Here is a 19,943-nt window from a genome sequence, read left to right as displayed (position 1 = left end):
CGCCCCTACAGTTCTCGCGAGGGTTTGGCTCTTCCCCACGACCCGCTTGGGGGCGGCGCTGCACTCGATCCCATCGCCCAGCTGGGGAAACTGAGAATCGGGGGAGAGGCCCTCGGGCCCTGATTTCCGCGCAGCTCAGGCGCGTCCGCACCAAAGCCCGGGATTCCTGAGAGACGGCGGGCTCCGCAGTCACCGTCCACCCGCGTGCGGCCTCTCCTCTAGGCGAGTCAGGCGAACCGCCTTTACTGAGGAATCCGGCGACCGCCGCGCCCAGCCTGCCCTTGCCCCGGAAACGAAACCTCCTAGTGGACGTGGGCTGGCGTTCTGCCTCCCATTGGCTGTCGGCGCCCCGCGCCCCGCCCCAGCCACGCGCTGATTGGCCAGGCTCGCCAACCGTCGGTATTTGAATCGGCGGCGGGCAGAGGAGCTCCGGAACTCGGCACCTCCCACCCTGGGCTCCGCGCGGCGGCCGACAGGTAAGGGGGCGATGGCGGGGTCCCGGCTCGGGGCTCCGGTCTTGCCTCTAGCCGGGGCTTGGGGCTTTGTCGGCCTGGGTCTGCCTGCCGCGCTGGCGACCTCCCCGCCCCAGACCGGGGCCTGTGCCGCCTCCGGCTCCGCCCTCCTCGAGGTCTGGGCCGTTCTCCCGCCGTCCCTCACTCCGCCGGCCCGGCCGCAACCGGGAGCAGAGCAGATGGGCTCCCACCCCCGCCTCCCGAGACGCCCGGTGATTCCGAGCCTGAGTCCACGCGCGCTCGCTGATCTGCGCCCGGCGCTGGCCTCCCGATCCCCGCCCCTCTGGGTCCAGCCCCACCCGGACCCATCGCCGACTCCTGCCGCACCCGATTCGGCAGACCCCGCTCACCCTAGGTCCCCAGTCCCTCCCCGCCTCCCCAGCCAGCCCTCCTCTTCTCAAAAGACCCCTCCTCTTGAGCAGAAGCCTAGCTATTAGTAGAAGCCAAACTCCGGAAGGCTGCCGTCATTGTTCTCCCACCTTCCCCAGGGCAAGGAGGAGGCCTGCCAAAAAGGCGTCCTGTCTGTCTGCTCTCCGTCCTGTGTCCTGCAGCCATCCAGCCCCTCTCCCCTGTTTACCCAGTTGTTCAGGCCAAACCTCAGAGTGAGTGGCCCCCAGCTCAGGCTCATCTTTCCCGTCTCCAGACACAGTGTGTGAGCCTGATGCCAAGAGGGGCTGACCACGCCCCCTGGCCCAGTGCCGGAGCCTCTGACCCCACCCCCACCCCCACCCCTCTTGTCATCCACAGGCAGCCCCTACCCCCAAAGCCCTTCGAGGTGGCTTGTCACCCTGACCTCCCCTCTTTTAAAAGCCACCCTTTCTCCCGCTGCCCTAGCCACCTGGCCTCCTCAACCACAGTCCCCAGGGTCCCCACCGCCAGCGAATACCTGTAGTGCCCCCACGAGGCAAATGCCCAGTTCTCTGGTGACTCCTAAATTGGGAATGCCATGCCACTGACCATCATGAGGGCCTCGGGAAGGAGGAATAAGACTCTCCTGGAACCCCGGGCCTGATTGGAGGCCCCTGATGGAGACACTCAACTCCCCACAGGTGACTCGACACCTGCTGCTTGTTACCTTCTCCAGCTCCTCCTCGGCCATGCTGCTGGGCCCTATTGCGTTTCTGTTCTCCACGAACTGGGCAGCTGCTCCACTTGATGGAGGGGCCCAGGCTTCCTTTGCCGCTTCAGTTTCATCCCAGATCAGCCCTTATCTGTCTCTGAACTTTTACCCACAAAGTTCAAGTTGTTTGAATCACCTGAGCCTTCCCTCCTGCCCTATGAGCTGAAGGCTCCTCTGGCTCTCACTCCTGGGATGTGGCAGCTCCCCTGGAGCAAGATGGGGACCGCCTGGCAGAAGACAGGCTGCCTGAGGTCTGACCCACCTGTGCCGAAGGGGGCATCTCCCTGCAGCACCGTGGGGTCAGCCCTGCCCCTGCCGCCTCTGAGCGTCACTGCCGCCTGACGCCCACCTGCCCGCTTTTCCAGGATGAGTCTGCACGTCTTCAGTGGCGGAAATGTCACTGGTGACAAAAGTACAGAGACCCGCGACTTCCTGTTTTCACCACCGGAACTTACCGGAAGGTCATCTGTTCTCCGTCTGTCGCAGAAAGAGAATGTGCCCCCGAAGAGCACAGCCAAAGCTGTGAAGGTAAGCACGTTGGGCCCCTGCGTTCGATCTGCCGTGTGTCACACGAGAGGTCGCCTGGCACCTGCTTTCTTGGCAACTTACTGCGCTGCCCGGGCAGGGCACGGTGCTGCCAGAGGGGTGTCAAAGACTTGAATTATTGTGCAGGTGCCCTCTTCTCTCCCCAACAGGTGACTTTTCAGACACCTCTGCGGGACCCACAGACACACAGGATCCTAAGTCCCAGCGTGGGCAGCGAGCTCGAAGCCTGTTTTGCTCTGGGTGACCCCATTGGGTTAGGAAACTGCCATCAAATCTACACCCAGAAAGAGAAGTAAGTGTGGGGTTGTCTGACGTACTGCCGTCCGTAGCCTCTGGGACTCAGCAGAACAGCTCTGTTCGCGGAGCCTGCCACACCCGGTTAGGCTCCTCCTGGTCTCTGCTGTGTGTCCTGCGTGGCCCAAAGCACCTCAGAAACCGTTTGTTACTGGAAAAGTGAGTAATGGAACAGAGGAGGCACAAACTTCACATTCGGCTTCTCTGTTGTGCTCTTGCCAGCAGATGGATTGGTTTCTGTTCCTCTAACTTCATGAAGTGCCCTGGCGGAATCTCCAAAGAGGGGTGCTCTGTGGCTTTGCTGCTGTGTTAGCACTCTTGGGGAATCTCCTGTGCTCAGCAGCAAGCCTGGGAGAGGGCTTACGGACAGGCCTTGCTGCTAAAGGCATAGGAGCTGTCTGTTGGGTGATTCAGTTTGACGAATCAGATTGGAAACTCTTGACTTTGACCAGCAGGAGCATCTTTGCAGCCTCACCTGCCATTAGGTGTTTGGCTGGGTGTGGTGGTCAGCTCAGCGAACACCCAGGCTTTCCTGCCTCTGTCTAGAGACGGGGACCCTGGTGGCTCTTCACCCCAGATTAGGCTGAATTTACCCAGCGAGTGCCCCCTCACTGGCATAAAAGTCAGCCTCATTCTGACTTTTGCCGACTTACATGGTTTAAAGCTTGCTTTTTCTTTTAAACTAAGTTTAGATGTGCAGAGAAAGGTATAAAAGCAAAATATCTCTAGCGTACCCTTCACCTCTCGCTCAAATAAGACACCCCTGGGCCACGTTCCCACCTCCCCTTGGGTGGAAACTCCTCGCATCTGAATCCCCTCTACCCAGGTCTCCTCACTGCTTCTCAGCTTCAGGTTTTTACTTTTCTGTTTGAAATTCAGCTGAATGAGATCAGAGTGACTCAAATACTGTCTGTTCATCAGAGCCCAAAGAGAGGGAGGCCAGGCTGCTGAGGCGCCAGCTCTGAGCCGCTCCAGCTGCGGGGAGCTGGGGTCCTGCTCCTCCTGAAGGCCACGGCCTCCACCTGGCCTTTCTCTCCAGTGGGGAGCCTGACCCTCGTCTGCACTGACTCTCCCTGATGACACAGCAGTGGTCCCTAGCCGGAAGAGGGAAGTGGGCTGGTGCAGGGAAGCTCAGCTCTGACCATCGTCGGTCAGTTTTCTGCTCTTGTTCCCTGCGTCTCCAGGGCCCGCCAGCACTTAACTGTGGGAATATTCTTGTGAAGGCTGGTCCCAAGGAGGGCGTTGACACAATGCTTCTTATTTTTGTATTTAATGTTTTCACATGGACTAAAATCTAACTAAAGTCCTAACTGGTCCCTTAGTGTTAACTAAGTTTGTTTTCTGAAAAGTCAACAGTTCACCAAGGAGACAGACACCAAAACGACCCATGGAATTCTCCAGAAGCCAGTACCGGTCAACACTGAGCTCCCTTCAAAGGACATGAGACCAGCCTCCGAAGACCAGCCTCCTGGTGGGCCCCCCTCAGCTCCCCTGGTCAGCCTAGGTCCCTCAAGCTCTTTCCAGATACCAGAGAGTGTTGAAAACCCCGAGGCCTCCCGAGGACCAGCGCCCCGCAGCCCTGAGTGCGCCCAGGAGGAGCACGTCCACCCTCGGCCCTCAGAGGAGAGCATGCCCTTCGGCCCCACGGCTCCAGAACAGCCCCCCAGGGTGGCGTACCAGGACGCAGCAGAGGACCCACTCAGCACTACGGAAGGAGACTTGGAGGGGATCCCTGGTCCCCCCACTGGGCCCATCTCGCCCTCTGGTGCCCACCCTGGAGAAAAACCCCTCGTGGACCTGCCTGGAGCGGCCCCAGCGGGCTCCGTGGATGCCACCGGCTGCAAGGACATGGCCCTGACTGGCCCCAGAGAGGCTGCAGGGGCCACACATCCCGGTGCTCAGGGGGAGGAGGCCCGTGGCCAGGCCGCTGGCTCTCTGAGGAGTGGCCCCGTCCGGCTGGAGTTCAACTTCTCTGACGCCACCAGCAAAAGGTCGCCCCCACTGCGGAAACGAGGGAAGGTCCTGGGTCTCAAGCCCCCCTCAAGGAGACCAGAGGCGAGGCCCGGAAAGGCCCCCCTGGAGGCGGGCAAGGGTTGTGAGCTCGCTCTCCATGAGTCCGACAGCCCGAGCTGGGACAAGCCGAACGACCCAGACTGTAACCCAGCCGCGGACAGTGGGGAGGTCCTGCCCACAGAGCACCTGCAGAGCGGCCAGGCCGCAGAGGCCTTGTCTCTGAGCCGGTGAGCAGGGGCTGGTGGTCCTCCAGGGCAGACGTGAGACCAGAGATGCCATGTGTCCCCCGGGTGGGGGCCCTGGGGACCAGCAGGGAAGCATCCCTTTGCTGCGGGGCGCCCTGGGGACAGGTGGGGTGCTCGTGTAGTCCAGGAGGGCCGTCTGCGCCTCTGGAAGGTCCAGGAATACCCTGGCGCCTCTTCTGCCTCCCGCCACCCGCTCCCAGGGGTGCGCTCGGCGCTGAGCGTGGGCCTCAGCCTCCCGGGCTGGCTTCTGTTGCCATTTCCTAGCAGCCATAGGATTCACTTATTTTTGCTTTCACTTGAGTTGAGACAACCTCAGGGCTCTTTGCCCACTCCTGAGGAGCATGATTCTTGCGCAGGCAAGGTTGGGTGGGATTGCTTTGTGGGGCCCCCGACGGGGCCCTGAGCCTGGCTTCTAGGGGAGGGGTCGCAGGACCCCAGCAGCTCAGAGCTGGGGGTGAGCTCAGGCCCTGCTGACCCCGTCTCTTCAGGCAGGCGTGCTCAGATGACACACCCGGGACCAGGGCCCCAGTGAGGACACCAGAAGCGGCCGGCGAGGTACGGGTGCAGCCGCCACGTCTGCAGGCGCCACGGGCAGAGGGAGGCTGGTCAGGAGGGCATGCCGCTGCCTCGGCCAGCCCCGCAGTGACCCCACCTCCCTTTCAGGGGGGGACCACAGGCTCTTCACGGGGGTCGGCACCCCTCAGCAGCCCAAGCAGCAAGCCACAGACTGCACACCCACCCCCCACCAAGAGAGAGCCGGAGCCCACCCTGGACCTGAGTGGGGAGCAGTTCCGGGACCCCGCGGAGGGTATGTGGTCATCCGTCCTCAGCGCAGGCACAGGAGGCAGCGGGCCACCGAGCCAGGAGGGCTGTGTGAATCGTGCCCCTGGAGAGGGGGAGCCACCTGCCCCCAGAGACACAGGCTGAGCCGCCTTAGTGCAGCCGGGGCCTTTGAGGGCAGGAGAGCTCGAGGGTCTCCATCCTGTGAAGACCCCAGGCCTGAGGCAGGCAGGGCATGGGCTGAGGGTCTCTGGGGGCCTCTCTGTGGGGTCCTCACCGTGCCAGCAGGGCTGGGAGCCGGGAGGAGCTTCCCTCTGCCCCAGGGGCCCTGGCGTCACATGGCCCTTCGTGTTGGTGGCGCTCTGCCTCGGGTCAGGGTGAGCTGGAGCTTCTCTCCTGGCCGAGCAGCGCCCCCGCCGTGGATGGTGCCTCGTCTCCTTCCACTGCTGCTCTGGCCCTCGGGCGGGCTGCCCGGAGCGCACACACTGCTGTCTGTCTCTGGGCGGGGGCCCAGCCTGGCTCCGCGGGGTCTGAGGTCCGGGGTGTGGCTGCGTGGTGGGTTTGCTCCCTGATGTTGAGCGGCGCGCGTGCTCCTGACCTTCTTATGCTCAAGTTCTTTGCCTGGTTTTACTCGAACTTTTTTTTTTTGTTACGCTGTTCCGACTCTAATACAGAGAAGAGCTGCCCCTCAGGCACATGGTTTGCAGAGGCTGCCTTCACTCTTGATGGCGTCTTCAGGGGCACAGATGTCTACGCTCAACCCCAACGTGCTCTACCGCCGCTTGGGTTTTCGGTGTCAATTTTAAATTTTTGTCTATGGCATCAGCCACCCTTGGGTTTTTTTAAGCAGAGTTCAGATTATCAGATAGTAAACAACTCCTCCATGGCGGTTCTCAACCAGGGCGACCTGGCCCCCAGGGAACATTTCTGTGACGCCCCCGAACCCTCCAGCCCCAGGCACCCTCAGCAACCCTGCTCTACAGCAAAGGGCGCTTGGTCCAGGAGCCCGAGGAGGGGTGCTGTGCTGGGCACAGCCAAGCGCCAGGCTGGGGGGCACACGGCTCGCCCGGCCTTGTCTCACTGAGGCCCATGGGGGGCGGGCAGCCTGTGGCGGGAGGGGGGCGGCTGCTGACCCCCCTCTCAGTCCTAGGCGCAGGGGCCGAGGTGGACTACCTGGAGCAGTTCGGGGCGTCCTCGGTGAGCACCCAGCGTTGTCGCAGCCCCGCTGCCCGGGAGCAGGTCCCCGGCGTCACCCCAGGCCCTTTGCTGCAGCTACTCTTCCCAGTGCAGTCCTGCCCCTGGCCCCCAGACCGCTTGGCTTAGGCCCCAGAGTCTCCTGTGGGCTGGGCTCCCCCGAGGGATGGGGCAGGCACGCTGGGGAGACTGCTGACCCTGCCCCCCCCCTCACAGTTTAAAGAGTCAGCCCTGAGGAAGCAGTCACTGTACCTCAACTTCGACCCGCTCCTGCAGGACAGTCCCCGGGGGCTGGCACCCAGCAGGTACGCCCCACTGGCAGCAGGGACAGGCAGGGGCGGGGGCTGGGCCCGCCTGGGGGCACATCTGGTGAGCAGGCGTGCTCCTGTGTGCCCACAGCACCTGCGGGCAGCCTGACGGGCCACGGGGCCCACCTGTCCCGAGCACGGGCCTTCTGACCTCCGAGGAGAGCCCTGGGCTCACGCAGACGGCGGGTGGCTTGTCTCCCGGTCTCCGTGCCCGCAGTGTGGACACGCCTTCCTCGGGAAGCCGCCCAGAGGCCCAGCTGCTTGACCTGGACTTCCCAGGAGCCCCTGGCGTTCCTGTAAGTGCTTCCTCTCTGCTTTAGAGACGCGCTTGTTCTGAGGACCCGGCTTTCACATGCTGCGGATCTGCAGGCTTCACGGGGAGGGTGGGGGCCAAGGCACTGCCTCTGGCCGCGCTGTGCCGTGGGGAGCCGGTGGGGTGGAGGGCCACGCCGGGGAGCTCACGGCCCTGCCGGTCTCTCCCACAGATGCCTGGCCCGGCTCCGTGTGACCTCGGGCCTGGGGTTCCACTGCTGCCTGTGGGGCCGATCGTGGACGTGCTGCAGTACAGCCAGAAGGACCTGGACTCGGCGGTGAGCGTGCGGGCGGGGCTGGGGTGGGCCGCGTCACGGGCTCCACTGGCTGCGCCAGAACCGGGCGGTCCGGCAGCCGGGCGTCCTGTTTCCGCCCCCATGTGTGTCACGGAGCCCGTAGCATGAGGGTCTGCGCCGTTCCCGGGGGAGCGCCCCCCAGCCTCCTCACTGGGTGATGGGACGAGGCCCGGGCGATGTCTAAGGTGGTGGAGGCCTGAGCTGGACCCTGCGGCGCCCAGCACCGCCGCCCCGCGCCGCCCCGCCCATGTTGGGAGGCGTCCCCCGAGCAGGACATAGACCAAGTGGGGCGGGAGACGTCCGCGCAGGGAGCGGCCGTGGGCCAACTCGGGCGTGTGACCACACAGGTGGAGGCCACGCAGAAGGAGAACGAGGTGCTGCGGGGCAAGTGCGCGGCGCTGCAGGAGAGGCTCCTGGAGATGGGGTGAGTGCGGCCGGGCCGCCCCGCCCCGCCCCGCCCCGCCGTGCGCGCGCGCTCCGCTCACACCTCCGCTCTCCTCCCACAGGAAGATCATGGACAGCTTTGAGGGGACTGTCTACCAGGTGATGGGTGAGTGCCAGTCCCTGCCCCGGCATCAGGGGCGGGGGTGGGGGTGGCGAGGCAGTGGGCAGGTTGGGTCCCTTCCCTAACGCTGCAGTGTCCACCCTGCCCTGGGGGCTGTGCGTCCCCTGGCGGCCGCCGTGGACATTGGGCACTAGTCGTGTCCGGGCTGGAAGCCCCGAGTGTGGGACAGGCCTGGGCTCACTGCCAGCTGCCTTGGTTTCTGGGCAGACCTGGTGTTGAGGAGACAGCTGTTTTCTGGGCATTTGGAGCCCCGAGGGTCCGCCCTGGGAGGTCCCGAGAGAGGCCGACACCCTGCCGCCCACCGATCCGAGGTGCTGGTCTCTCCTCCAGAGGAATCTCAGAAACAGAAGGAGCTCGCCAAGGCCGAAATGCAGAAGGTCCTGAAGGAGAAGGCACAGCTGACAGCCGACCTGCACTCCATGGAAAAGTCGTTCTCCGACCTCTTCAAGCGGTTTGAGAAACAGAAGGAGGTGATCGAAGGCTACCGCACGGTGGGTGCTGGGCCAGCCTGGGGCCTGGGGAGGGGCGGGGGCCCTGCAGGAGGAGGGGCTGAGCACAGCCCTGGTGCGGAGCCTGGCAAGAAGCGAGAGGCAGGCCCGCAGGTGGGGCCGGGCTCAGCCCTGCCTCTGCCTGCACCCTGGGCTCTTGGCTTGTCACCTGTAACAGGACACGGTGCCCGCAAGGCGTCCGTGTGGGCCTGCGCGGAGACTGTGGGCCTGTGCTGGTCCCTGCACTGTCCCCACCGCCAGGCGGCAGGGCACCCAGCCCCCAGAGCCCGGGGCTCGGGGAACAGAACAGGCTGTTCCAGGGCCTGGTGCCTGACCCAGGTTCCCCCACAGTGCCTGGACAGAGCCCCCGTGGCAGGGCCCTGAGGGGCGGGCAGGGTCCCGGGTGTGGGTCGGGGAGGCCTGGGCTGTCTGCAGGGAAACAGGCGGGCTGCTCCCACGTGGCCTTGTCCACGGCTGCTCCATGAACTCCCAAAGAGCTGGGCCTCGGCTCAGGGCTCAGCGTCCGTCTTCCTCCCAGAACGAAGAGTCGCTGAAGAAGTGTGTCGAGGATTACATAGAGAGGGTGGAGAAGGAGGCCCAGAAGTACCAGGCGCTGAAGGCCCAGGCAGAGGAGAAGCTCCAGCAGTGCGTGGGGAGGCGGGGCTCGGGGGGGGTCAGGATGGGAGGGCGGGGCTCGGGGTTGCGCCGCCTCCCCTCCGCGCCCCCCCGCCCCCCCCCCCCCCCCCCGCCCCGCCCGCGGCCCCAGGCTGGGGACTGGCGGGGGGCAGGAGCCTAGGGGGGTCTGGCCCTGCCTGCGGGTCAGCCGGGCCCTCTGCTGCTCCAGGGCAAGCGAGGAGATCGCCCAGGTGCGCAGCAAGGCCCAGACGGACGCTCTGGCACTGCAGGCGGTCCTGAGGAAAGAGCAGATGCGTGTCCACTCCCTGGAGAAGGTGGTGGAGCAGAAGGTGGGCGCAGGGTCCCTAGGCTGGCGGGGGCGGGGGCAGGCAGCCTTCACAGCTCGGGAAGGCTCAGGGGGGCGCCAGGCTCCAAGCACTGTGAGAAATCCAGGGGTGCGACTCTCCTCCTCAGACTAAAGAGAACGATGAGCTGACCAGGATCTGTGACGACCTCATTTCCAAGATGAAGAGAATCTAACACAACAGCCCTGACCTTGCCGTCTTCCCTGTGTGTGTGTGTCTGTGTGTGTGTGTGTGTGTGTGTGTGTGTGTGTCTAGGTTTTCCTTCTCTATTGACGTCAATTCTTTTTTCAATTTGTTTTTAAACTAGGTTGCTTTAGGAAAAAACTAAATAAAGTTTCTCTTAAATCTAAGCAATAGAGCTGTCCTGGCCTTCATTAAAGGGGCAGTTTCTGGCTGATCTGACCACAGCCGCTGTCCCTTTGATGACTTTGCCCTGTCCCTGCCCCGCACCTCGCAGCTGCCCGGCCGGCCACCAGCACCTCCTGGGTGTCGGCTGAGTGGGCCCCAGTCCCCCCGGTCCACCTGGTCAGCCACGTGGTGCTGGCGTGGACGCTGTCTGCATCAACCACGGATCTCGCAGACCAGCGCCTTCGTGGAAGAAAGGCAGCCGCTGCAGGGGTCAGCTCTGTGTCCCGGCGAGGGCTGCAGGCCCCTCAGTGGGACACTCACAGGGGTGAGGGGTCTGTCATGACCAGCAGTTCCCAGCTGCCCCCCTCCTGGCTGGAAGCCCCCAGTCTCCTGGGACCCAGGAAGATGCCGTGCGTGGAAACTCACGGGCAAGGGGTCTCCACAGCAGGGGGTCTCCCTGCAGAGCCCTGCCAGACAGACATCCAACGCTCCTGACAGACAAAAGGCTCAGAAGTCAAGTCGCAGTGGGGGCTCAGAGTCTGCACCCCCAGGGCCAGGGGCCTGCTCCCCCAGGGCCAGGGGCCTGCTCCCCAGGAGAGGCTGAGCGAGTCTTCCTCCTGGGCCCCTTCCCATGGGGCAGGGCCGGGGGCCCCTGGCCTGGGGACAAGGAGGACCGGGCGGCCCCCGGGGGCCCTCTGAACCGAGCAGGCCCAGCCTGCTGGGCAGCGGGACCATGGAGGGGGCAGGCCGACCGCTGGCTGGACACCGGTCATGGAAGCTCGAGCTCTGGAGCGGTTACTCCTCATGACATGACCTGGGAACCCCCAGAGGGCACCCCCAGGGTCTGCACGTCCACTCCGAGCCCAGGGTGCCGTCCTGAGGGGGGGCCCACCAGCACAGGGAGCAGGGGTCCCCACAGAGAGGCAGCAGGCCCCCCGACCCCTTCAGGAGGGCAGGCCCCTGGGGGGCCGCAGTGGCATGCTCGCCGCCACCAGGGGTCGCTGCCGGCCACACGCTGCAGAAGGATGGACCCCCTGGGGATGCCCCCCCCCCCCCCCCAGACTGCCCCAGGCGCCCCTGTGGCCCCCACAGTTGCACAGCACGCCTCTTCTCAGGACTCAGAGCGACGGGGGTGGGGACTGGGGGTCCATTCCTCCCGGCCCCAGGCTCCCCGGGGCTGTACTCGAGTTCCTCCTGTCCAGCCCCCAACTCCCCCATCCTCAGTAACACCGCCAGCAGGCCTCTCCTGACCTGAGTCACATGCAGCCCTCCTGTGCTCAAGAAGCTATCGCGGCTCCCACGTCAGGGCCAAGCCGCTGGGCTGGGCCTGTAGGACCCTGGCCCAGGCCGGCTGCTTTCTGCTTAACTCCTGGAGGGGTGTCCTCGGCACCCGAACCCAGCCAGGTGCAGGGCTGCGGGGTCCCGGGGCTCCTGCCAGAGTCACCTCAGCCGGCCCCAAGACTGTGCCCTCGAGGCCGAAGCCAGCCATCTCCCGACACCAGGCCCTCCCCTGGCTGGCTGCACCTTGCCCAGGGGTCTGTGGGCCCACCTGCAGGGGCCAGGGTGAGCAAGGGATGCCTGCAGCTCCGGGACCACCCCCCACACCTCCCACGTGTGCCTGGCGAGGTCGGGGGCCCCGAGGCTGTAGCTACGTGGCTCACTCCAAGAGGGCCCACAGGCTTGCTCCCTGCTGCTTGCCACTCCATGAGCCGCCCGGGGCGTTGTCCCCAGCTGGGGCCTCTGAGCTGGGCCCGGCGTCTGCCCAGACAAGGCCACGAGGGGCGGCTGGCCACGCTGAGGACACGGGCCGCAGGACAGCGTCCTAGGCCAGCAGCCTCGCCCTGGACAAAGGGGCCTTGTGCAGCTGAATGAGTGTTTATCCTGGGGCCCGAGTCAACTCAGGGCCGAGAGGCCGGGCGGGGGCCTGGCACCGGGCTCCTGAGGGTAAACATGACCCGAGCTGGGCACGCAGCCGCAGCCCCAGCTTCCGCACCCCTGCGCCTGGCACGCCATCACCACGGCCGGGGGCCTCTGTTGGGCGGGAGTGGGTCGGCCAGCAAGGAGGCCACAGGCGTGGGCCTAGCCCTGGCAGCCACCTCCGGAAGTACAGCCAGTGAGCCCCTCCCCGCGGTGGGGTGGGACCCGGAACCCCAATACAGAGCGGACGTTCTGGCCCCCCAGATTCAGGGGCTGGAGCGCTAAACCAAGCGATGGGATCAGGAGGCGGTGGGCCCTTTGGGGGAAGCTGAGGGGTGGTTCCCGTCATGGGACGCACTGGCGTCCTCACGGTGAGGCCTCTCCGCCTCCACCGCGAGGACGCAGCGAGAAGGCAGCGTCTGCAGGCCGGCGGGACGCAGCCCCGCATCCCGAAGCGACGGCCGCCCGATCGTGACCCTCCAGCCTCTGGGGCTGTGGGGGTCAGTGTCCGCCGCAGGGGAGGCCGGAGCAGTTCACGACCCCACCACGCGGGGCGCTGTCTCACCCGAGGCCCCGCCGCTGCCGCCTGTCCTCCGGGCAGCTGTGGCCACGCCCACCCGGAGCGGGCGCCCGCCTCATGGAGACGCCCAGGTCCGTGGGCATCACCGCCCGCCCGTGCCCTCCAGGAGGGTCCGCCTGGGCTGCCCGGGGCAGTCTCAGCCCTCTCACTGGTCTCCACCCATTCGGCTGAGTCCTCGAGGGGGACGGGAACTTGGGGGGCTGGCCAGAGTAGGCTGACCACAGGGCTCCCCGCTGAACCGCTGTGTCCCCGCCCTGCCACCCGCTCCCGGGGGTCCCACCAGCCCTCTCCTGCCACGGGCTCCGCCCGAAGTCAAACGCTGCCTCCATGCATAGCGACCCTCAACCGAGGCCAAACCCCAAACCCCCTCAACACCTCACAGTTCAAGCAAGTGGGGACTGCTGCACAGCCAGGCAGGGGCCCAGGAGCTCTCCCTGGGGCTGGCCAGCCCTCCACGCCGCTGGCCCTGGGGAAGAGCCCTCTGGGGGCACCTGTCTGTGCCTGTGTGACACAGGCGTGCCACCCAGAGTCCCCTCTCTGCCCTGGGCTGCCGCGGGCGCAGGGCTCTCGTTCCAGTGTCTGGGGTGGGGGGACCCAGAGGGGACGGCCCAGCGGCACCCAGGTCACGGGGAGACAGGAGCTGGTGGGGAGCAGCCAGGGCCATCGCCTGGGCAGGGCCAGAGCAGGGCCCTCCTAACTGAGCAGGGGTGTAGGGTGTGTCCCCTGGGCTGCTTGGGGTGTCTCCGGGGCTGCGTGGGGGATGTTCTCGGGGCTGCGTGGGGGTGTGTCCCGGGGCTGCAGGGGGCGTCCTGCAGGCAGAAGGCACACCTGTGGGGCTGTCCGTGTCAGGACAGGCATGCCCTTCCTGGTCCCGGCAGCCGGTCCTGGGTCCCAGGCCCCCGTGTGGCCCTCTGGCCGCAGCTCTCCTGACTCCCAGGTGCCCAGCCCCCCATGCACCGCCCGGGTTGCGGTGGCCACCTGGGAGTCGGGAGCCCAGGCGGCCTGCAGGGGGCACTGTTGGGCCAGCCTGAGACTCCCGCGGGCGGCCAGCGCTGCATCCAGAGTCCACCCCGCCCTGCCCCCCGGGGGTCCCTGGGACCCTCACCACAGGGAGCCAAGGGGCCACCAACCTGGTGCCCTGCCCGGCTGCCTGGGGTGTGGTCCTGCCCTCCCACACTCCCCTCTGTTCTTCAGACCCCTGTGACTGGCCCAGCCCCTCGTTTGTGGAGGGCAAGCCCACCCACTACACAGGGGCCAGCTGGCAGGCCCAGGCCCAGGGCAGGTGGGGAGCTGACGGGCACCATCGCCACTGAGCAAGCCCGGGGTGGGGCCGTGGGACCCGTCTGCAACAGGACCCCCTCCACATTCCTCCCCAGCCCCATCCTTGTCCAGTGACCTTTCTGAGCTCCCTCTCAGTGGGGTGGGTGCTGCCCCCCAGCCCAACACATGGGCACAGGAAGCGCCAGACTCACGGCCCTCACACCCATAACAACCCAGCAGTGGGCCAGGCTTGGTGGAGGTACAGCCCTTGTCCCAGACCTGGTGCTGGGCACCAACTGGACAGCTCAAGCGTGTTGAGGGCGGAACAAATGGATGGGTGGGCAGGTACCCAGAGACTCCTGCAGCCTACCTGGACCAGAGCAGGCAGAAAGATGAGTCCTGGCTCCTACGGACAGTGACTGGGATGAGCTGGCACCTGAGCGAGTGAGTGAGCAAGTGAGTGAGTGAGCGAATAAATGAGTGAGCTAGTGCGTGAGTGAGTGACTGAGTGAGTGACTGAGTGACTGACTGGGTGAGGGAGGACTCGCGCAATCTTGATTTCCACTGCGGCGCGTGGGGTCTTTAGTGCCACGTGGGAACGCTTAGCTTTAGTGTGTGTGTTGCTAAAAAAGTGGCCTCTGTTCGCTGCTGCTAAATATAAATATGGAGACAGAGTTTTGGAGGAGTAGAGAGGAGGGAATGGCAACCCACCGCAGTGTTCTTGCCTGGAGACTCCCTGGACAGGGGAGCCTGGCAGGCTACGGTCCCCGGGGTTGCAGAGAGTGGGACACGACTTGCCGACCTCACAGAAAGGAGTGCCTTTGTTACTTTGCCAGGCGGAGGGGACCACAGCAAGCTGACGCTTCCAGGCCCACACCCCTGTTCCTGGGAAGTTGGAAGAGGCCTTATGGTTTAGGACGGCACACAGGCTGGAGACAAGGACTGCTGTTGGCGTGGCCATGCATTCTCCTCCTCCTGGCGGCACTGAGGTCATTAGGGCAGGCATCGGGTGACCCCCTCAGGGTCACCATCCCTGTGACATTCTTTCTGTGACGAAGGCTGCTCACAGAGGAAAGGAGAGTTAGGGAGTGTTGCCTTGGAAGGGTAAACGCCAGGTGTAGCTAGAGGGCACTCCTTTTCAGAGTGCGGTTAAGCAAGAAAGTCGGAGGACAAATATCCGTGGGTAAAACGGGTGGAGAGAACAGGATGGATCAGGGCTGGCGCAGCAGGGTGCCTCGGCTGTCTGCCATAGCACGTGAGATCTAGCTTGCCAACCAGGGTTCGAATCTGGGCCCCTGCATTAAGAGCTCAGAGTCTTAGCCACCGGACCACAGAGAGGTCCCCCTTTTAACCGAGATCACACACCTGGTCTCAGGGCTTAATGAAGCTCAGGATGTTTCATGGCAGAGAGAATTCAGTGAGTTACAAAGTGATACCTAAGAAGTGGATTTATTCAGAGAGAAACAAGCTCTGCAGACTCCGGGTCATCTCAGAGGGCTAGAGCAGCCTTAGGGTGTGGGGGTTGTCAGTGTTTATAGTGAAAGTCGCTCAGTCGTGTCCGACTCTTTGTGAATTCTCCAGGCCAGAGTGCAGGAGTGGGCAGCCTTTCCCTTCTCCAGGGGAGCTTCCTCACAGGTCTCGAATTGCAGGTGGATTCTTTACCAGCTGAGCCACAAGGGAAGCCCAAGAATACAGGAGTGGGTAGCCTGTCCCTTCTCCGGATCTTCCCGACCCAGGAATCGAACCGGGGTCTCCTGCATCGCAGATGGCTTCTTTACCAACTGAGCCATCAGTGTTTGTAGGGGTGGGTTATCTTAGGCGCTGCAGTGGTAAAGGCGAATGAGGGTGCCCCCGAATCCCATGGACAGCGGGGCCTGGCGGGCCACAGTCCGTGGGGTCGCAGAGAGTCTGGACACTGAGGACGCACGCATGCAATTCATAGGCTAATGAGTGGGAGGAGTATTCCAGCTAGTTTGGGGGAGGGGTGGGGATTTCCAGGAACTGGGCCACTGCCCACCTTTTGACCTTCATGGCGCCTGCGGCCGTGTCACTCAGCTTGCTGATAGTCTGAGGCTCGGGTCCAGTGGGAGTCAGCTCTTCTGCCCTCTTGGACCTATTTGTTTCTGCTCAGTGGCCCGGCCCCTCCCCTCCCGTTTCCGTGAGCGGGTGGGTGAGGCTGTGCCCCGCGTAGTGGCCCAGTCCCCACAGGCGGTTCCCTCTCCCATCCTTCTTCCTCATGCCCTGCTTCCTGCCATCTACCCGCCATGTGCCCACTCCCGAGTGGGGCCACGCCGGCTGCAGCTCTGGGACAGGGACAGGGCGGCTGGGTCATGAAGGGGGCAGGAGCCTGAGACCCAGAGCCCGGCCGGGCCTGGCAGACTGGTCGCCATGAGCGCACGGCGGGCCACCGACCTCACCTGTGTGCCCACTGAGTCTTTGCCAGGACAGGGCATCAGTGAGGGCCCATCCTGGCAGGAGCCACGGTGTTGGCAGAAGCTGAGGGGTGGGAGGGGCGGGGAGGGTGAGGGTCTCCAGAACACCGGAGTCACAGCGAGTGGGCCTGAGGGGTCCCCCCAGACGGGGCGCCCTTCCCTGTGTGCCTGGCCCGGGGGTGATCACCAGGCAGGGTGGGGCCCCAGGGCTCCTGTCTGTCTGCGCCCGCCCCCTCCCAGGGCCCAGGGCTGGGTCCCTGACAGGTCCAGTGGGCAGCGGTGGTGCCAGGGGCCGTGGTGGGGCCGTGAACTCTGAGTAGACCCCTGTCCAGACCCCTACCCGCCGCCGCTCAGCCCGTTCCCAGCCATCAGCAGGCCTGGACCCTGAGGCCCGATGATGGCGCCACACGCCTAGCCGTCGGTTCTTTAGTTCCCGAGCACTTTCATGGCTCCACGGCTCCCTGGGGTCAGCAGGGACAGACCCATCCAGTCGCTGCCCTGGTGGGGTCAGCCTTCTGGCTGGGGGTCAGGTGGGCGATCGGAGAATGAAGGAATGAATGGGCAAACGCAGAGGTCGTCGGCGGGGGTGACCGCGGCAGGGGCGGGAGGTGGGCAGGGAGGCAGGGCTGCAGCTGCTTGTGGGGGCTCCCGGGGGGCCCCTGCGGCCAGCCGCTTCCTCACAGCGCCCTGCCCACCCCTGCACACCATGCTGGCTCCCCACCCACCAGGTTTCCCGGCCTGGGGTGCCTGCTGTCCACCCAGGCCTGCTGGGTAGAGGGTCCTTGGTGCCCGAGGGCCAGAGGCTGGCCCCTGCCCAGGGAGGGGCCGGCCCCGTACCCTGGCCAGGCTCTGCCCCTTCTTGAAGCACAGGCAAGCCCCTCAGCCTCTCCCAGCCGTGGGAGGTCACGGGCCAACAACCCACAGGCTCCTCTGAGCCCGGCAGATAGCCTCCTACCAGAGTCCAGCCCCACGCCGTGGGCCAGGGCTACCAAGTGGGTTCTCCCCCCCCCGAGGAAGGGGGTGCCTCTCGCCTGAGCTCTGCGCCGGGCAAGCATCAAGGAACCAGAAACGCACGTCCGGCCAACTCAGTGTCCCTGTGCTCCTGTGTCCCCCATCCAGGCCCCGGGTTGCTCCCCCTCCTCTCCGTGAGGGCCCCGCCGGGGGCCGTCCCGGGGGTCCGGGGGCTTCCTAGAGGAGCAGGTGTGCCAGGCGGGGCTTCTCTCCTGAAGGCAGCACCTGAAGCCCCGCCTGCCCCTGCCAGGAGGGTCTCGGCATGCCCTGGGGCGGCCAAGCCCAGCCCGAGGGCTGCGGGGCCGGGCGGGTGAGGCCGGGTACCTGCCCCGACGTGCCCACCCCGCTCCCCACTCCAGGTGCTGGCGCATCCGCCTGCACGGAGTGTGATCTCATTCCCCCACCCTGCAGGGCGGGCTGCACAGGGCCCACCCCACGCGAGGAGACTCGCCCACGGTCACGCCCCAGCCCTGCCCCGGTCACCCGCCCTCCTCCGCTTCCTGGGGGCCGGGCTCCGAGCCCACATGTCCTCACGCAGACAGCGACCACCAGGCCGGCCCGACGGGGGAGCCCAGGGTGGACACAGCGGGCAGCAGAGACGGGGCCCCCCAGTGGTGCCAGGGCCGGCGAGTGGGGAGACCGCTCTTGTCTGGTCAGCGTTCTGGAGGGGAGGCCTCGGGGCCTGGGCGGAGGGAGGCGGGGAGGGGGAGCCGGTGGGGAGGGGGGCGCCCAGGAGGGCGGGCATGCACAGTTGTTGCTGCCCTGAGCCCTCTTGCCAAGCAGGAAGTGCCAGGGGCTCTCCCCGCGGGCTGCTGGCCAGGCCTCCCCGCACTTCTGGGAACCCCCTCCCCGCAGGCTCGGGGAGCAGGAATGTGCCCTCGCCCTGGCCCAGGCTTGCCTGGCCCCCCAGCGCCCCACCGGAGGCCTGACTGACACACCCTCCCCGGCCAGAGACGGCCCGGGGAAGCAGCTTGCTGGAGGAGGTTGTCTTGGGCCTTGCCGGTGGCCCGACCAGGGAGAGGCCTGGGGCCAGGACATGCTGGGGGCTGAGCTGGGGCAGGAGTGGAGACAGGGTGCCAGGGCCCAGGGCAGAGCTTCCCCAGCCGCCCCTCCGCCATGCAGGCCGTGGACCCCTCCGAGCCTCGGCCCCCGGCTCCTGACCTCCGCCTGCGGTTCTAAGAGGAACCCCCCCGAGTGCTGCCCCCACAGCTGCACTTTCTGGGGGGCCTCGGGGTCGAGGGAGGCAGAGGCTTCTCAGCCTGTGCTGGTCAGGATGCTGACCCCCGGGCCGGGCCACACCAGATGGGGGCAGGGCCGCGGGTAGCCTGCGGGGAGGCCCAGGGTGCCCGCGCCGGTCGTGGAGGGGTGGTGGCCGCAAGGTAGATACGAGGGGCTGGGGCCCCTGACCCCCACGGTCCTGGGTTGGGGCAGGGTGACATGGCCCCGCTAGACCTGGACAGACCGTCCTGTCCCGCCTGCATCCAGCCTGCCCCACTGGGACAAGGGCTCCTCCCGATGGAAGAGCAACCTCAGGGCGGGCAGGCAGGGGCCCCGTCGGGCCAGAGCCTGTGGTGCACTCTGGGGCCCACCCGGCCTGGGGCCTGTGCTGCGGTCCTGGGTCGGGTCTGGGGGGCCAGCCCGCTGCCCCTTCCCCTCCTTGAGGGGCTGTGATGGGGAAGGGGAGCAGAGACCTGCAGCTCCCTTGCAGCCCCAAGGGGGATAGCAGAGGGAGGGTCGGAGAGGCTCCCCGGAGAAGGAAGGGCCCCCAGGGCCCGCCCGGCGCACACCTGCCCCGTGGGCTCTGCCAGCAGGGGCCACTGTCTCTGGCAGCTTCGTTGGGCAGGTCTCAGGCCCCGGACGCCTGAAGCCAGTGGTTTGTGGAGGCACCTGGGCTGCAGGTGGGGCTGGTACCACGCACCCAGACCCACCCTGGGCCACACACCCTCCCTGGGGGCCAAGGTGCCCCTCGAATCTCCCAGGTGGGCTCCTTGGGGAAGAAGGGCCCCATCCCACCAGGGAGGCTCCCCGGGGTCGGGATGAGGCCTGGAGGATGAAGAAGCAGAAGGGAAGGGGTGCTCTGGGGGAGGAGGGGAGGATGAAGCTGGGGACTCGCATCCACCGCTCAGCAGGCCACCCTCCCCGGGGAGGCCAGGGCCCCTCTGACTGGGGGCAGCAGGCCGGGGCAGCTGTGACCCAGCAGGCTCGGAGCGGCCATCCGTGCGTGTGACGCCCCGGCCCCACGTCAGAGGGATCTGGTTTCATAACCAGCCTGGATTCCTCCCCAGCCAAGGAAGGAGCAGAAAAACCCAATATATTTTAATTATATCTTTGAGGGCCACGGGCGCAATCGTTTCCAGATGGGGACCCCGCTGATGGCCACTCCGTGCTGGGCCTGGGGTGGGGGGTGGGGGCCAGGCCCCACTGGGGTGATGGTGGCCCCTGCCGCCCAGGGCTCACTGCCCGCTCCCCGCCCGACCGGGAGCAGCCGGCGTCAGTCATGACTTCGGTTCTGCAAACGGGGAGGCCAGGGCTTGGACCTTCTGGGCCGCAAAGCCTGCCACGACAGCCAGTTACCTGACCTGGGGGCCCTTCCAAGCTGTGAAGGTGGCTGGCCCAGGCCCTGGCGGGGGTGAGCAGGAGCCTGAGTGGCAGGGTCGGGGGCCACTCACCAAGGGCCCGGATCAGGAGGGGCCTGGACCACGCTGCCCAGGAGAGGCCCGTCTCCCAGACCCTGTCTGGCCC

At 65.9% G+C, this 19,943-nt stretch overlaps 1 protein-coding gene across 1 annotated transcript; it reads left to right on the top strand.

Moving 5' to 3' along the window:
* Positions 1 to 41: 41 nt before the first annotated feature.
* TACC3 (transforming acidic coiled-coil containing protein 3) lies at positions 42 to 9,871 on the top strand. Its single transcript, XM_040237701.1, has 16 exons — positions 42 to 476; positions 1,998 to 2,160; positions 2,328 to 2,470; positions 3,822 to 4,712; positions 5,219 to 5,285; positions 5,394 to 5,538; positions 6,655 to 6,707; positions 6,921 to 7,009; positions 7,104 to 7,308; positions 7,498 to 7,602; positions 7,968 to 8,044; positions 8,127 to 8,170; positions 8,516 to 8,676; positions 9,212 to 9,318; positions 9,518 to 9,638; positions 9,763 to 9,871. Exons 2-16 carry the CDS (start codon positions 1,999 to 2,001, stop codon positions 9,826 to 9,828), a joined length of 2,436 nt encoding a protein of 811 aa, XP_040093635.1. The 5' UTR covers positions 42 to 476; position 1,998; the 3' UTR covers positions 9,829 to 9,871.
* The last annotated feature ends 10,072 nt before the right edge of the window (positions 9,872 to 19,943 follow it).

This window comes from Oryx dammah, unplaced genomic scaffold (genome assembly GCF_014754425.2).
Source record: "Oryx dammah isolate SB20612 unplaced genomic scaffold, SCBI_Odam_1.1 HiC_scaffold_3, whole genome shotgun sequence".
Lineage (NCBI taxonomy): Eukaryota > Metazoa > Chordata > Mammalia > Artiodactyla > Bovidae > Oryx > Oryx dammah.
Note: the sequence above shows the minus strand (reverse complement) of the source record. Positions and strands in the feature narration are given on the sequence as shown.